The 18,445-nt window shown below is 39.7% G+C and overlaps 1 protein-coding gene across 2 annotated transcripts in view; it reads right to left on the bottom strand.

The window, feature by feature from the left end:
* The window catches only part of LOC121279799 (c-Maf inducing protein), a 228,919-nt gene extending 214,845 nt beyond the window's left edge, over positions 1–14,074 (bottom strand). For both annotated transcript variants that reach the window (XM_041191162.1, XM_041191163.1), the window contains exon 1: positions 13,356–14,074. In XM_041191162.1, coding sequence (XP_041047096.1) covers positions 13,356–13,649 — 294 coding nt within the window. In that variant the 5' untranslated portion in view covers positions 13,650–14,074. The remainder of the gene's footprint in view (positions 1–13,355) is intronic.
* Positions 14,075–18,445: the final 4,371 nt, after the last annotated feature.

The following is an 18,445-nucleotide window of genomic DNA, read 5'->3' as shown; positions in this document are numbered from 1 at the left end:
CAGTACTAATGTTTTTAGTCTGTTGGTAAAAGCATATAAATCACTAAAGACTGGCAAAATATATATGACATTACAGACTAAAATCCCATCTGAGTTTATTAAAAGTAGAAATTAATTGTTTAAACGTCACTGGTGATTATTAACATTATTTGAAACCTTGAGTCACAGATATAGTACCTGATCTCCCCTCCAGTTCATTATACATTACATTTTTTGTTGATGAAATGGCCAACAGGATTTTATTTTTTGCAAACTCATATCTGCCACAATGCAAGAAGCTCAGCAGGCTACAGGCTGACTGGTCTGAACACAGATTTTCAAATAGCCTCCAAAACTATGGGTCGACTGTAGAAGAGCTGATTCTTAAATTGGACGAACCAGTCTACACAAAATCTTACTGCTTTTCATTCCCTTGACCCACTCCCCTTCCCCCAGCCCTCAAGACAATGCTGTCAAAAGCTATTGCCTTTGTAATCCACACATGCGCACACAATGGAATCTCAAGGCCTACACCAAGTTTTAAACCTGTTAAGTTGCTGATGTTACTATAGCTTGGAGTACTATATCTTGCTGCTTTGATTTAGGATTTATTAGTGAGGCAACAGTCATAAAAACAATCCTTCTCAAAGCTCCTTATTTTCACATTTATACCGGAAAAAAATCAGCAAACAGATAGAATTGAACTGCCCATTTCCAAGGGATGGATTGCCAGAGTTTAGGGATCATGTGGCTCCAGGAACCAGCATGCCATATCCTCAGCTTTCTACACTAGGTTATGAATTTTTGTAAGCATGCCTCTCTGATCCTGTTCTATTGAAGGTATTTATGCTGTTTCTATAATGTGAGATGCCAAATACATAAAAATCGCTCATTTACTTAACATATTTAAAGAGAACTATCAAGTGAGAAGTGGTGTGCATATAGAGTACAGATTTCTGTCCTTTTGGAGTAGTGGAATTTAGTCAGGTTTGTGAGTGATAATGTCAACAGCTGCCTTTCAGATTCATGACTCTTTTATAACCTTCCCTGTAGTTTTAATAACATGCCTTCTATTTATTAATAGGTAATGAGGAAAAAAAAGGAAAGACCAAGGGAGGGTTGCTTTAGTTACACTGTTCCAAGGAAGGCTTGATTTCTGGGAATCATAAAGGTAGATAATATTACATCTTTATTCAAAAAAGGAAATATCAAACCAAATAACAATATGGGAAAATTATTGGAGTAAGTTGGGAAAGTGTAAACTGATTAGGGAGAATCAGGATGGTTTTGTGAAATATATAATGTGCTTGATGAATATAATAGAATTTTTGAGTCACTAAGGTGAACAGGGGAGTATTAATGGATGTTGTATAAATATACTTTCAAAAGGCATTAGATAAGGTTCCACACAAGATACCTAGTTAAAAATGAAGTACATGAAATTGGAAGCAACTTGTAGCATGGATAAGAAATTGGTTAGGAGCACATCAAATGCTAGAGGTAAATTATAAAGGAGAGGGCAGAAAATCACAAATGAGCATCAATAGATCAGGTGAGTAGACAGAAAGTTGGCAGATGTTTTTTTAATGTAAAGGGTGGATGTAAAAAAGAATAGGAGATGGGAGTATAATCTAAATTAGGAAGCATTACACAATATAAACAAAGTTATTTAGGGATTCAAGTATATTCCTTATAAAAAGATAGTTCACAGGTGCAAAGGACAATCAAGAAAGGCTAATAGGATTCTGATCATCCGCAAGAGGTTTAAGATATAAAAAAAAGGACATGTTTGTAGTGCTATAGAAAGCATTAATCAGGTTTTATTTGGTAGATTGTGTTTAGAATTCAATGTCCCACCTTAGGAATGATATACTGTTTCTGGAGAAATTCCAGTAACAGTTCATCAGGATGATACCAGAGATGAAGGAATTAAGTTATGATAAAAGACTGGGAATAAAAATGGGCTGTGTTCTGTGGTGGCAAGGTGAACAATCCTCCCATTCAGAATTGACAGGGTAGTTGGGGAATGGTCCTTTACGTTAGTCAGGAAACCCAGAACTAAATTGGGCTCAATCTCAGAATTTCAGTAAACTGTTAAAAGCAATTCCAGAAAAAACATACTTATACAAATTGTTCTGAGCATGTGGAACACAAGACTATAAATGCAATATTAATTGAGGTGTTTAAAAGAATGATGGATACTTGTTAGTTATCATTCCAGTGAATGTACATTGGACTTTCCCCAACAGTATTAATGGCTATGAAGACAAGGGAATTTGGATCAAAACGATAGAACTGCTGTGGTTCACAAAATGCAAAATAAGTTTAAATGGCCTACTGCTGTTCCTAAAACATGATATTCTATAGAGTTCCAATAACAAATCTTAAAGAGTGGGACTTGAGAAATCTGAGGAAAATTCAGGAGAATTAGTATATATATTTCATTTAGGATATGAATAGCACTAGATATACCCCTCCAAAAACAACCACACTTAACTGTGGTTTCCTGCAAACCATGCGTATGACAAAACTCCTGTATAATATGGAAATATGTAAAATATCTTGTGCTTATAATGGTAAAGCTTTCTAGGAACTGTTTAAAGCATGTTCCTGATTAAAGCATTCCAACAAGACTTACCTGGGCAAGTCACATCATGTTTGATTCTTCTTTGTCGCTAAAACAATTACTTTCTAAGTGCCACTTAATCTCATCTACCTGTATTCCTTGGCCCAGGCCTTGCAACAATTGCCATTATGAAAAGTATGGAAAAGCACTGGCACATCATATGATAGTTACTTTGGACAAGATGGATTATTAATGGTCTACAAATGGCATGGGTGGTTGCAAACCTGTCAACGTTATTGATCAGTTCCATTTAGGCGATTTTGAACTCTGCCTCTCGAGTATTCCTAGTAACTAAGCCAGCTAATGGTATGTATTTTCTGCATCTTTACAATGGTCTTTTTTGACTCTAATTTAGCTTTTATGCTTAATGACTAGAAGGGTTCCTACTAATTGACAACTATTAAAGGGGTATTGTTCTTGTGAAGACAAACGTTTGGCAACTCTTTGTTTTTAGGAAGGCAGAAGACCCTTCTGGCATTGTCATCATAATGGCCAAACATACATGTTGTATTTATCATGTTTCAGTGAGTTTTCTGTCATGTTGCATGTTTGCAAATAAATGAATGTTTTCCCAGTACTTTAGATGACAGAAGCATCTTATGGTAGGCTCAGTTAATATTCTGGTGGGTATTTGTTCACAGTACTTAAATGCTACCATAGTTGGGTGCTAATTAGTGTGGGAGGGAACTAGTTGAAATAGGGGAATTTTAAAAAGAAACATTTAGTTAATTTGGAAATTCAAATGCAACTTATAGCAAATATAAGTTGTATTGTCGAAAGAAAAAGGTATTGCCACGTTTTTGATTAATCCTATTCCAAATACCAGCTGGGCAATGATTAGAAAGTTAAATGTATGTGCCTAGAAATTCCTTTTACTGAAACAGGTAGGCTCAAGGCTCTTTGATATTGGATCTTGTGCGTTATTAACATCAGACCAGCGAGCTGCAGACACCTGGCAGAGACGCTTGTCAGGAGAAGGGAATGTGCTCGAAAGCAAGGCAACTGTGAGATAGGTTGGCAAACTGAGACACTTTTGATCAGACAACTGGGAATCTAATTTTGCACAAGTGGCCCAAACAAGTTTTAGCCCCCATTTACCTGCACATGCAACAGGAATAGATAGCGTAGCTGATTCCAACATGAGTTCAGATGACTTTGGATTGTTGTGAAAGTGCAGCTGCTCATTAATATCCTTAAAAGGAAGGGAAGCTGTTGCCCATATTCAGCCTAGCCTGCATCTGACTCCAGTCAAACATTACGTGGTAAATTCTTAATGCCCCCTGATGTGGCTTAGCAAACCACTCAATTGTAACAATAACTGCTTCTCGGGAAGAAGGCCCACTAGCACTTTTGAGAATCAACTAGGGCTTGGCAATAAATGCAGCCAATTTGGCCCACACCCAAGAAGCAACAAGAACTTACCTTTATATATCACCATTAATGTAGTTAAATATATTTGTTTTCAATGTTTTGAAATCCTAGTTAGCTGTTGATGTAATAATTTTCCAAACACTTTCTTAAAACCAAGGCTTGAATGCAAAGATAGAATTCAAAATGAAAATACTGGCTAATAAAGAAATGGAATTCACAAAGATGGTCAACAAAACACATGATTTCAAGGGAACAATTCTGTTTTTATATTTATTTTGCCAGTTCAAAATTAGTACACTTAATTCTTTTTAAATTATCAGTCTTGTTTTATTTTAACTGTAATCACAGTATGTCCCCAGGGAACACAAGTAGTTCAGACAGTTTAGCTAATTATCAAAATAACCTCACCAAAGCAAAATACAATGGATGAAATTCCATAGAGAAGTATTTGAAAAGAATGGTAGGACTCTAGGCATACTCCTAGCAAAACAAATCAGTTTTCCACAGTGGACCAGTGCTAAATCCAATCTGATTATTCCTCAAGACAAAAAAAAAAGAGCAGATGTTGAACTATTAAAAACCACAGTGCAGTTCAGGAGTCATGTAATTCTGGTAGTGGCTGTGGGCATTCTGGTGTGTTTAATCTCACTGCTGGTTTAAGGTCCACAGCCAGCCTACAAGAACGTCAACTGATCAAATAGCTTAAAGCGAATCAAATACAATATTACATCCGGGTTGTGTTTGAAAGTGATTCAGTGTTTTAGGACCTCCAATCCATGTTAATATAAAACATGTGGCAGGAATACTAGACCTGAGATTGCCAATGACAAGTTCTAAATTAATAGAAGCCTGGACAATATTCAATAAGAGTAATTTGAATGAATATTGTTACCAGCTCCAATGGGCAATAACCTGTCCAAAACAAAGCAATCACTGTTTCTTAAAACAATGAACCTGCCCACTGTAACCCTATAATAGTAACACTTTTACGTTAACGTGTAGTTGTCTGCAGCTCCAGCTCTGTGTTTTGTACATTTTATTAATCAAAAAAAATGAATGTATAAAAACTAACAGGTCATAAACCATATGTACACATTCTGTTAATTTCTATATATTTAGCCACCCGTGAAATTGTACATAAGATGATCATTTTTTAATAGTTATGCTTTCAATCATAAACTGGCTTTTATTTTACAATTTAAAATCATGACTATTATGTATTTATTTCTCCTTTCCTGAAGATGTTTACTGAAACAGGTACAATCAATGGGCATTCTGCACATCAACTAAATGTCAGTTCTTCATGTGTAGTCCTAAAGAGTGAACATGAAGATTATTTCACCATGAGGGAGATTGAATCCAATTTTAATCCTGCCTTTCACACACAGTCTCAGGCACACCTTACACACATTTCCACCAAGAGTAGTTGAATACAAATTACGAGCTTTGGCTGTTTTTCTTCTTTTCCAACACAAACATTAAGTCTAATTGTAGTATCCCTTCCACTTCACCACCTAAAATTGGATGACAATGCACAGACTAGGAATCTTTCTGGCCTGCACAGTTCAATTCTGCGCTTTTAAAATAATTGTGATTGACGTTGTTGCAATGGCCTTTCAGAAATCTAACAAAGGATTTTTTGGATATTAAACTATATCTTTGGGTAATACTTTCAGACAATTTCATTCAGTAAATATACATAAATCACTGTTCTTTCTACAAGTTCCTTTTTAATAATGTGGGGTGTCTTTTGCATGTGTGATGCAGCTCGCAAAACAGATTCTCAAATTCAGGCTCACACATGGGATCAACAGCAATCAATTGGAAAATGGCTTTGATCTACTGATTTTTCTTTCCTTCAAATCACTTGTTGACCTAAATTTCAAGTAGTGGGACTGGTCAGCACAGTAAGATAGCACCTCTAGGGGATGGGTCTTAATTCAGCCCAGGGTTGTGGATTGAGAGTTTTTTCTGGTTGTAATTTGTGAAATTGGCTTGGATAATATTAAACTAATTGCTAGTGGCCATGGAGCTACAGCTATAGCACAGCATTACCCTTAATTTCACATAAATGAACAATTGCTCTCAGAGGAAGCAAAGGAGTTAAGGCGCAGTTTTTCTTCAAACAGGATGTTTTACCTAACTGTTCAGTGTTGGCACCAGATACCTGAAATGAGAAAGTATTCCTTATTCAGTGCTACCATTTCTTGCACCATGGCACAAAATGTAAATCTTTAAATTAGCAGTTCTGAAATTTTTATATCGATAAATGCTGCAAGTCATGTTTTTGTCTCAATCACAAGTTTCTTTGAAGAGAAAATTCTCTTTAGTCAGAAACCTGTAACTATTGTATATGTTGTACTGTACAAATTTGCATTGATCTTTGTTCTACACCTATATAACCTTGGTACCTAATTACCACAAGAACAAGCATGCTTTCTTTTAAATTACATTCTACATTTAGATGCTACTTGGTAGGTTAAAGGCACTCGGGATACATATAAATTACAATGTAGCCCAAGTACCTCCTATGATGCAGTGACACGAATGATTTTTTGCAAAAAAAAAAATCACCCAGCCCCCAGCACATGTTTTGTTTATACACAATGGCTGGAATGAAAGATTTATTTTAGGGCTTAAATTATCTTTGCCATATTATTCACTAATTTTGAACAGAGGCTATAAAGTTTGACCCAATGTAAAGAGAACCTAAAAGTTTATTTGCATCATTAAGTGTAAGTAAAAATCGTGTTTAACTTCTAGACACATGTACAATTTTGCAATTCACAGTATGTTGTACACAAAAAATTATAAGCAGGCTAGCAGGTAATTTATTTCACAGAATTACATAAAACATACAGCACAGAAACAGGCCACTTGGGCCAACAGGTCCGTGCTTGTATTTATGCTCCACACAAACCTCCTCCCACCCCTTTTCTAACCCTATCAGCATTTCCTTCTATTCCTTTCTTCATGCTAATTTAGTTTCCCCTTAAATATACTGTTCACTTCAACTACTCCTTTTGGCAGCATGTTCCACATTTTAACCACTCTTTGGTTATTTTTCTTTTTTTTTCCCATTTTTCCTGAATTCCCTATTGGATTTTAGTGGTCATTTTAAATTTATGGCACCCCACCTCTCCCAAATGTAGAAACATCTTCTCCAAATCTCCCCCATCAAACCGTGTCATAATCTTAAAGACTTCGAACAGGTCACCCATTAACCTTCGCTTTTTACAGAGAAAAGAACCCCAGCCTGCTCAAACGTTCATGATAAGTGTAACCTTGCAATTCTAGTATCATCCTTGTGACTTTTTTTCTTTGCACCTTCAAAAATACCTCTATATCTGTTTGATAAGATGGTGACCAGTGTTAACAAGATCCACACCGGTTGGTGATGTTAAAACCAAGACACAGCAGCTTTCATTGCTGGGGACTTTATTGGCTTAGTTCACAGTCAACAGTATTCCAACACCCCAGTGACCCAGATATCTCTATATATAAAAACTTTTATTATGAAGACTATGTAAATTTTTGAAGTATCACTTTAATATAGAACTGTAAATTAAAGGACAGGAGTTCAGCATCACATATCCTTTGATACCGAATCAGGTGATGGGGTTGTTTTCTGACCATAGTGCTCTAGTTACTTTCCTATACATGTCGCCATTTATAGGTGTACAAATACTGTTTAACACTAACTGCTAATAAACCTTAATGTGATTGTCATAGTTAAATGACAATGTAATTAATAAGACATTGACAACCACAACTGTGCACAGTACTCTAAGTGTGGTCTAACCAAGCTTCTATACAAGCTAACATAACTTCTTAGCTTTTCAATTCTATCCCTCTAGAAATTAATCCTGGTGCGTGGCTTGCTTTTTAAAATGGCCTTATTAACCCCTGTGGCTACTTCTGGTGATCTGTGTGTCTGTAGCTCCAGATTTCTTTGCTCCCACTCCATTTAGACTCATATTTTCTAAGGATCATGTGTCCTCTTTATTCTTCCCACCAGATTACGCCACCACACACAACTTTATCATGAAAATTTAAAACCATTTGTCTTATGATGTTTAAAACTAGTGGAGTCTTAAATCAACAGTATAAAGCTCCACCAGAGTAAACCAAAGAACATTGATGTATGAAGTACAGCCATGTTTTAAATCATTATTATGGGTATTGCCGAGAAATTAATAACTCACAATTATGAATTCTTTCCACCCAATGACTGTGAAATTGTAGGCAGCAAATAGGTTTTGTTTTCATTATCACTCAGACTTATGCTTTATTTTGTTTTCTTAGACTTTAATAAACCTCAATCAAGATAAAAACTGACATCACAATATTTCATATTTTGTTGTCAAAATCTGCACAGCAGCCAGTGACTAACAAAAATGTTTTGCAGGCCATGTGCTTAGTTTCACTTCACCTTTTAAAAGAAAAAAAGCCTTTGTTCAGACCATTTACTCAAATTCTTTTCAGAACTCATGATTTTAATTTCATTCTGAAACAACTTTCAGAAAGATTGAGAAAGAATTCAGATGCAAACATAGGCCTATGATGAAGAGGCCCTATGTTAAAGGTAACTGGAGAGGCATGGGACAGGTTGGAGCACTACTGCAAGCAATGCCTATCCCATTACAGTCCCAACTGATTGCAGAGATATCAAGAGAGGCATATGTACAGCAAATTCTGATGTTTCCATAAAAGAACTGTTAGTGGCACCTCATTTTATTTCACAGTCATGAATTCAATGTGCTTTATCACTCAGCAAGGCCAGACACTAAGATGGGGTTCTATCCGGTGTGCCAAATTCTAAATGTTTTTGAGTTACTATGATTTTTCTAAGTCCCTGGCTGTCTTTCTAGGACAGCCCAGATGCACAGTTATAATGAAACAGTGGTTATTATAGAAGTTGAAGTTGACCAGGTAGCTATAGTGATTCTCAAACAACGTGGTTCTCCAAGTAAACAGCAAGGTTTGTAGAATTCCCTTCACATTATCATATATATTTGAAGCTGCTTAAATAGAATTGATTTTCACTCCTCTTTAAATACATTTCATTGCCATGTTAATGATGTTGATTGGAACTTATTTTCTGCTATTTCCATTGAATTTGTAGAAATGCAGCTCTGCACAAATGAAAACTGAGGCTAATGTGAAATAGTTTACAGTTTAGGTGGGATAAAATAAAGTAATACTGTATTTTAAAACACCGTTATCAACCAAGCAGTTCTTTGAGATTTCAAACATTTATTTGAATGCATGCCTCTAACTCTTTACCTGGTCTGTGTGTCACGTTTGAGTCATTATTACCACTTCTTAGAGAAAAAAATAGCTCTGCAACAATCTTAAGTGAATCCCACCAGATCACCAAGTTGCCTTACAAAATTAGTATATAAAACATCAATTGAGGCACCATTACAATGAGGTTTCCATAAACATATAAAACAAAAACAGAATTGCCTGGAAAAACTCAGCAGGTCTGGCAGCATCGGCGGAGAAGAAAAGAGTTGACGTTTCGAGTCCTCATGACCCTTCGACAGAATTTGAGTTCGAGTCCAAGAAAGAGTTGAAATATAAGCTGGTTTAAGGTGTGTGTGTGGGGGGCGGAGAGATAGAGAGACAAAGAGGTGGGGGGGGGGGTGTGGTTGTAGGGACAAACAAGCAGTGATAGAAGCAGATCATCAAAAGATGTCAACGACAATAGTACAATAGAACAGATAGGTGTTAAAATTAAAGTTGGTGATATTATCTAAACGAATGTGCTAATTAAGAATGGATGGTAGGGCACTCAAGGTATAGCTCTAGTGGGTTTTTTTTAATTTATATAATGGAAATAGGTGGGAAAAGGAAAATCTTTATAATTTATTGGAAAAAAAAGGTAAGGGGGAAACAGAAAGGGGGTGGGGATGGGGGAGGGAGCTTACGACCTAAAGTTGTTGAATTCAATATTCAGTCCGGAAGGCTGTAAAGTCCCTAGTCGGAAGATGAGGTGTTGTTCCTCCAGTTTGCGTTGGGCTTCACTGGAACAATGCAGCAAGCCAAGGACAGACATGTGGGCAAGAGAGCAGGGTGGAGTGTTGAAATGGCAAGCGACAGGGAGGTTTGGGTCATTCTTGCGGACAGACCGCAGGTGTTCTGCAAAGCGGTCGCCCAGCTTACGTTTGGTCTCTCCAATGTAGAGGAGACCACATTGGGAGCAACGAATGCAGTAGACTAAGTTGGGGGAAATGCAAGTGAAATGCTGCTTCACTTGAAAGGAGTGTTTGGGCCCTTGGACGTATCACCGTTCCCAATTGCAAACGGGCCTCAGTGTAAACACCACGACACAATGGACACTCCTAGGTTAAAAACAAAAAAACAAAAAAACTGCGGATGCTGGAAATCCAAAACAAAAACAAAAACAAAAACAGAATTACCTGGAAAAACTCAGCAGGTCTGGCAGCATCGGCGGAGAAGAAAAGAGTTGACGTTTCAAGTCCTCATGACCCTTCGACAGAACTTGAGTTCGAGTCCAAGAAAGAGTTGAAATATAAGCTGGTTTAAGGTGTGTGTGTGGGGGGCGGAGAGAGAGAGAGAGAGAAGTGGAGGGGGGGTGTGGTTGTAGGGACAAACAAGCAGTGATAGAAGCAGATCAAAAGATGTCAACAACAATAGTACAAAAGAACACATAGGTGTTAAAGTTGGTGATATTATCTAAACGAATGTGCTAATTAATAATGGATAGTAGGGCACTCACGGTATTGCTCTAGTGGGGGTGGGGAGGGCATAAAAGATTTTTTTAAAATTTAAAAAATTTTTTTAAACTCCTAGGTTAAAGACTGGCGCTCCAGTAAGGTGGGTACTTGGGAGCAGGGATCAGTTCAAGTGGCCAGCAAAGCAAACCAAACCAGACCAGAGTGGAGAACCTAACAATTACTGGGGCACATCCAGTCCTTAAATGCTGACCTCCCTTCGCCAGTGTCCACAGGGGCTCGTTTTGCTGCTGTTTGTTTCTATTCGTGTAATATCCATTTGACAGTAAATGGAAGCACACAGCCACACACTCCTAAATCTGATCAGAGAATTCCACAAAAGAATACTATTTACAACAAAGTTGTATTTGATTTCTCAGGTTCGGCCTTTAAAAATTCGCGGCAGTTACTGCAATAACTGATTTGATACCTAATTTCAGTCTTTCTGATTATATGAAGTACATTGTAACAAGAGTCTGCTGCAGTGTGGAAGTAATTCTATAGCAGCAGTGAAGTCTGACGTTTAGTTCTGGGCAGTATAATTCTTGTTTTTATTTAATTAACAGGTGAAATATTTGATCAGTGAGCATTGATCGATATTTGAGATTGCACTTTTCATAACAATCAATGGAGTTTTCAATAGTAAATGGTTGCCCTTGATCTCGAAAATGATTCAATGTTGCCGGATTAACGTAAATTGTATGTAATGAACCATAACCATAATGAAGTACCGTTTCAGTTGATGCCAAACATTTAGTAAAGGGTGGCTTAAAATTGAAATGTTTCCTCATAATCAAGGTGAGGTATCCAACCGTTTTTCTTGAATGAAATAATGTTCAACATGGAGTGAGCGGAATTAAATGGAGACATGTAAATGTTACACGGAAACCACTTCACTTCCTACCCTTCGGCCTGTTCAGCCTTTTTTAAAAAACAAATATATATATAGAATTATTTGTGTGCAAGTATTGGGCAGAGAAGATCTGGAAATATTTGTGAAAGCTACGGCAATGCGGCTGGTATGTGATCGATACAAAAAAAAGGCAGCTGCAGGAACTGAATGGTGTAACATTAGCCACTGGGATATACTTCAGGGTATTAATTGCACACTGCTCTCTGCCTTCGCTTCCGAAAGCATCTTAACGAGAATCTCCCTCGTCATTAACTTCAGTCAAGAGTACCTTGGGCACATCGGAAACGAATGCATCAAACTTTAGCCTGCACAGTAATTGGCAGCGGCCGCTGAGCTGCCATCTCCTACTTAGTGTGTTCGCTTGAAACTTTGGTAGCGAGAGAATTAATAAGACTGACATTAGAAATTATATAAATCTAATCCTGTAGGTTTATTTTCTTTCATTCTCCAACACGTACGACCTGCTGATATTAGGAATCCTGGCGCCGTCGCTTCCAATAATCATGACCAGGTGAAGGAAAGAACGAAATAGGCTATGAATGAGACTGCCTTCAGAGCCGAACAATGGTCATCAGGCTGCTGAAATGCCGAGGATCAGCAGTCAGTCACACACACAAGCATGATAACGAGGTAATTGCGCTTAATGAAACACGGTGGTATATTTCCCCCATCAAAATGCTTTACGAAATGCAAAAGAGATATGTGCTCAGAAAATAATACATTTCAGCACCAAGCCCCAGAAACAGGCGCTGTGCTCGATAGAAGAGAGCACCGGCTTCAGCACGATAGCTCCAGAAAATTTGCCCAGTGAGCCACAAAAACACTGTCGTTTTTTGGCTGAACGAGAAAGCCCGGATGTGTCTATTCGAAATAACACCAAGACCGCTTTCCATAATCCCAAAACCTGGCTCAAGTAAATACGTCAACCAAGGACAAACATTCTCCCGCCTCCCCTCAAAAGAGCAGTGTTTCTCTGCACACCAATTTAACAACTCGTTGTCCATCACTCAACCGGAATCGCCTCCTGCCTTTCAATGTTGGGTAACTATTTTGGAGCGAACTGCTATCAACCAGTCACAGCAGCGTGTCAATAGAAAAAAAAGTCACATTTAATTCGATACTGTAACAATGATTTGTTTGTTAGCCGCTATTGTATTGTATTTGACCATTTTCACGCTCACTTCGGAATGCTCAGCTCAATCTATTTACTTTCTCTCCTCGCTATTTTTTTTTGGGGGGGGTGCAAATTTAATCACGTGCAATCGGTGACATTTTCAGGATCAATTCTATGCAACAGTAGCAGACTACACACTGCACTCTGCCATTTAGCTACACCAGTAATGGTCTCAAATCCAGGCGGTTCTCCATTTTATATTCATACACTGTCAGAAACAAACATTTGAAACTCAAACCCAGATCTGAAAGAGGAAAATAATCATTTTTTGAAACGGGAACACCATAATCACGATTAAAACATCTGAATCAACTAAGGCCATGGATAACCAATGAAAATTCCTTTTGTAGTACATTGTCATCATGAAGACATTGATTTCCTGTTCACGGCAATGATTTTTGTCAAATAACTGGTGCTGGTTACCTACTTAACTAAGAACGTGAATGACCAGGCACCTTTGATTCTGCAATTGAACACAATGTATTTCAATGTATGCTAGCTCTGTGAGCAGCCTTCATGATGAAGGAAGAGTATAATAATGTCGACACTTACCGTGGCAGAAGCCAGGCTGTTATCAGCCAGGGTCAGATGGTGAGGCTCCCATCTCCGCAAGAATTTGGAGGTGAGGATCTTGCTGAGAAATGTCCTGGGATGCCTGATCACGCACACCTGTATATCCCCCTCCTGCAGCAGTTTGTATCTCATGCCATTAGTACAGTAATTTGCGCGCCTGCAAGGTGCTGCTCCCAGTTTGTTGAGATCCGAAGCCGAGGACTCGGGCAGGAGGCAGGACCTCTCCTCGGAGCCCTGCAGGTGATCACCGCCGCTACTGCTGTTCAAATCCATAGTAGCCACCCCGAGCACTCCCAATCGACGACCCCCCCACCAACAAGGGACAAGGAGGGCGAGGAAAGACAAGCGCCGTTCCGTGCAGCCAAGAACAGATCCCCTCTCGCTAGCTGCTTCCTCGTCCTCTGGTTCTAGATCTGGGTTATAGGAAAGAAAGCCATGGTTTCCAAAAGAGGAAAAGAAAACCTAAAACCAAAACAGGACGGAGCCGATATTCCCAAAAAGACAAAGGCGAAACGTCACGATTCTTGTGCTTAATTTAGTGAGGATAATCTTGGTATAAGGAGCAGGCAATGAACATTGCAGAAACTCTTTCCCATCTGGTTGGTTTCTGGCTGATCATGTGGCTCTTCACTGACGTCAATGGACTTGGTGAAACTGACCAGAGTGGTTGCACTGCGTGGTTTTAAAGGGATAGGAGCAGAAGCGAGAAATACCCACCATTTTAAGAATCTGTTTGACACTTCTTTTTCGTAGGACAGACAGTTTATCAAAAAAAAGAAGAAAAGGACAACTCGCTCGGTCTAGTTCATGCATGTGCCATCGGGCCAAAGCGGCAGCAGAGCTCCACCCATATCGACCAAGGGTGATCCTTTGTGAAGAGTTTGAGGCAGAATAGGACAAACACATGCAGAATCCCACCATTTTAATCCGTTTTATCTTGTATGACAATAACCCACAGCACCAATGGCTGGGGCCGCTGATCACCGTAAGGTAGGGCACCCTACTCACTGGCGATCACCTTCCAGACACATGGCACGCCTGTGTATCTTTTAAAGGCAAGAGTCCCACCATTTTTGTGAACCTTTTTACGCTTTATACAGTGACATCTGCGCCGTTTCTTTGGTTAAAGAGTGATGTTTCGATAGCGATCAGATACGGTTTGCATTTTTACCGGATGCTGTAGGCGTGCATATCTCATTATTGTGAGAGTGGGTTTACAGAACGATCTATAGCACAAAGCAGGGAAAATCCACCATTTTAAGGTGTTGTACTGTGTGGAGATCAAAACGAATTTCATCACGTTTTGAAATCACAACAATAAATTACACTGGAGAGTAATTAACACGACTGCCAACAATTCAGTGCCGCCGGGAAGGAGTCATTACATTTAAAACGAGAGATATAACCATTACAATCAATGTTAACGCGGACTGTGTGCAACACGACCTTTTGCACATTGGATAGGAACAGACAGGAGAAGTCTAAACACTAAGTCTAAATGTCCCACAAGGGGGAGCTGCAGGGCATTTGGATTCATATTCATCTGCCATTTGTAATTTGTGGCTTCATCAAAATGGGATTTTAGGAACTTTGCTACAATTCATTGGCAAAATATCAACACACTAGATTCCTACACATAACCATCTGCCTGTTCTTCCTCCTCTACACTAAGGGAAGGCCTTCAAATCCATCAGTAACCATGTCAAACATCTCAAACTCCATTTCTCATCACTGAGAGCTGTCGTAAGGGAAGTAAGCCTTTGATCACATTTCTCGATCTTTCCAATTGGTTGATCTTAAATTGCATTTGCATTTTCCTCATTTTTCAAGTTCCAAATGTTGACTGTTGATGGAGATGAGAGAACAGGTTTTTCCCTACTTGGAAGGATGAAAAAGTAGTTTGAGTCACTTCAGAGCAACAACAACGTTCATTAATAAAGCACCTTTAACATAATAAAACGTGTTATCAAAAAATATGACACAGAGCCACATAAGGAACTATTAGATCAGATGACAAAAAGCTTGACCAAAGAGATTGGTTTAAGAAGAGTCTTAAAGGAGGAGAGCGGGGTGCAGAAGAAGAATGGTATAGGGAGAGAATTCCGGAGTTTAGGGCCTAGGTAACTGAAGGCACAGTTGGATCGATTAAAATTGGGATGTACAAAAGGTCAAAATTGGAGGTTTGTGGGGCTGGCGGATGTCATGTGATCACAGGAGTGATTGTTGAACGAGGCTTGGTGCAAGTTAGGACACAAGCAGCAGAGTTTTGGGTGACCTCAAGCTCACAGAGAGTGGGACATCAGAGATTATTGAGGAGTCCATTAGAATAGTCAAATCTAGAGGTAAGAAAGGCAGGAATGAGCATTTCCGCAGCAGATGAGCTGAGGTGGGTAAAGTTGGGCAATTACAAAGGTGGAAAGGGATGCAGAGGAATCTAGGTGTACAAAAGTTACTATGTAATCAAGAAGTCTAATAGAATGTTATCCTTTATTATGAAAGGAATTGAACATAAAGTAAGGACATTATGCTTCAGTTATACAGGGCATTGCTGAGACCACATCTCAAATTCTGTGTGTAGTTTGGTCTCCTTATTTAAGGAAGGATGTGTATATGTTGGAGGCGGTTCAGGGGAGGTTGAGTAGATTGATACCTGGAATGAGCTTATGAGGATATGTCTTATGAGGATAGGTTAGACAGGCTGGGCTTGTTTCCCCTGGAGTTTAGAAGAGTGAGGGGTGACTTGATTGAAGTATATAAGATTCTGAACAGTCTTGACAAGGTGGACATGGAAAGGATGTTTCCTCTTGTGGGTGAGTCCAGAACTAGGGGGCACTGTTTTAAAATTAGGGTCGCCCTTGTAGGACAGAGATTTTTGTGCAACTTTGGAACTCTCTGCCTCAGAAGGCAGCAGAAGTAGGGTCACTGTATATTTTTAAGGCGGAGATAGATAGGTTCTTGTTCGGCAAAGAAATGAGAGGTTATTGGGGGTCAATGGGAATGTAGAACTTGAAAGACACATAGATCAGTCATGACATTATTGAATGGCAGAGAAGGCTCGAAGAGCTGAATACTTCTGCTCCATATGAAATATGCAATCTTAGTGATGGGCAAATATATGGTCGGAGTCCCATCTCGGGTCAAATATGTTACTAAGATTGTGAACGGTCTGGTTTAGTTTCAGCAGTTGCCCGGGACAGGGATGGAGTCAGTGGCTGAGAAACAGAGTTTGGAGCAGAGACTGAAAACAATGGTTTCAGTCTTCCCTGTGTTTAATCGGAGGAAATTTCTGTTCTTCCAGAACTGGATGTCAAATAAGCAGTCTGATAATTTAGCAACAGTGGAGATGTCGAGAGAGGTGGTGATGAGATAGAGCTGGATGTCATCAGTGCATATGTGAAAATAAATGTTGTGCATTTGGATGCACAAGGGGTGCACCAAGGGGTGGCATATAGATGAGAAATAGAAGGAGGCCACGGATAGATAAGGCCACAGAAAACCAGAGGTAATGGTGCGGGAACAGGAAGAGAAGCCATTCCAAGAATTACCCTCAGAGATAAAAACAAAAAACTGCGGATGCTGGAAATCCAAAACAAAAACAGAAACAGAAATACCTGGAAAAATTCAGCGGAGAAGAGCACAGTTGACATTTTTAGTCCTCATATGATCCTTCAACAGAACTAAGTAAAAATAGGAAAGGGGTGAAATATAAGCTGGTTTAAGGGAGTGGGGGAGAAAGGGGGGGTGTTGTTGGGACAAGCAGCCAGTGATAGGAGCAGATAACCAAAAGATGTCACAGACAAAAGAACAAAGAGGTGTTAAAGGTGGTGATATTATCTAAAGGAATGTGCTAATTAAGAGTGGAGAGCAGGACAAGCAAGGTACAGAAAGCTCTAGTGGGGGTGGGGTGAAATAAGACTAAAAGGGCATAAAAGGTATAGATAAACGATGGGTGGAAATACATTTAAAAATAATGGAAATAGGTGAGAAAAGAAAAATCTATATAAATTATTGGAAAAAACAAAAAGGAGGGGGAAGAAACGGAAAGGGGGTGGGGATGGAGGAGGGAGTTCAAGATCTAAACTTGTTGAACTCAATATTCAGTCCGAAAGGCTGTGAGGTGCCTAGTCGGAAGATGAGGTGCTGTTCCTCCAGTTTGCGTTGCATGTCACTGGAACAATGCAGCAAGCCAAGGACAGACATGTGGGCATGAGAGCAGGGTGGATTGTTGAAATGGCAAGCGACAGGGAGGTCTGGGTAATGCTTGCGGACAGACTGAAGGTGTTCTGCAAAGCGGTCACCCAGTCTGCGTTTGGTCTCTACAATGTAGAGGAAACCGCATTGGGAGCAACAAATACAGTGGGCTAAGTTGAGGGAAGTGCAAGTGAAGTGCAGCTTCACTTGAAAGGAGTGTTTGGGCCCTTGGATGGTGAGGAGATAGGAAGTAAAGGGGCAGGTGTTGCATCTTCTGCGTTTGCATAGGGAGGTGCCGTGGGAGGGGGTTGAGGAGTAGGGAGTGATGGAGGAGTGGACCAGGGTGTCACGGAGGGAACGATCCCTATGGAATGCCGCCGGGGTGGGGGGGGGGTGGGGGGGGCTGAAGGGAAGATGTGTTTGGTGGTGGCATCATGCTGGATTTGGCGGAAATGGCGGAGGATGATCCTTTGAATGCAGAGGTTGGTGGGGTGATAAGTGAGGACAAGGGGGACCCTATCATGTTTCTGGGAGAGAGGAGAAGGCGTGAGGGCGGATGCGCGGGAGATGGGCCGGACACGGTTGAGGGCCCTGTCAACTACCGTGGGTGGAAAACCTCGGTTAAGGAAGAAGGAGGACATGTCAGAGGAACTGTTTTTGAATGTAGCATCATCAGAACAGATGCGACGGAGGCAACCCCCCCCACCCCCTTCCAAGCTTATATTTCACTCCTTTCCTATTTTTACTTAGTTCTGTTGAAGGGATATATGAGGACTGGAAACGCCAACTGTGCTCTTCTCCACCGATGCTGCCAGACCTGCTGAGTTTTTCCGGTATTTCTGTTTCTGTTTTCGCCAAGAATTACCCTGTTTACGATT

Source organism: Carcharodon carcharias, chromosome 7 (genome assembly GCF_017639515.1).
Source record: "Carcharodon carcharias isolate sCarCar2 chromosome 7, sCarCar2.pri, whole genome shotgun sequence".
Lineage (NCBI taxonomy): Eukaryota > Metazoa > Chordata > Chondrichthyes > Lamniformes > Lamnidae > Carcharodon > Carcharodon carcharias.
This window is presented reverse-complemented; position numbering and strand designations above follow the sequence as displayed.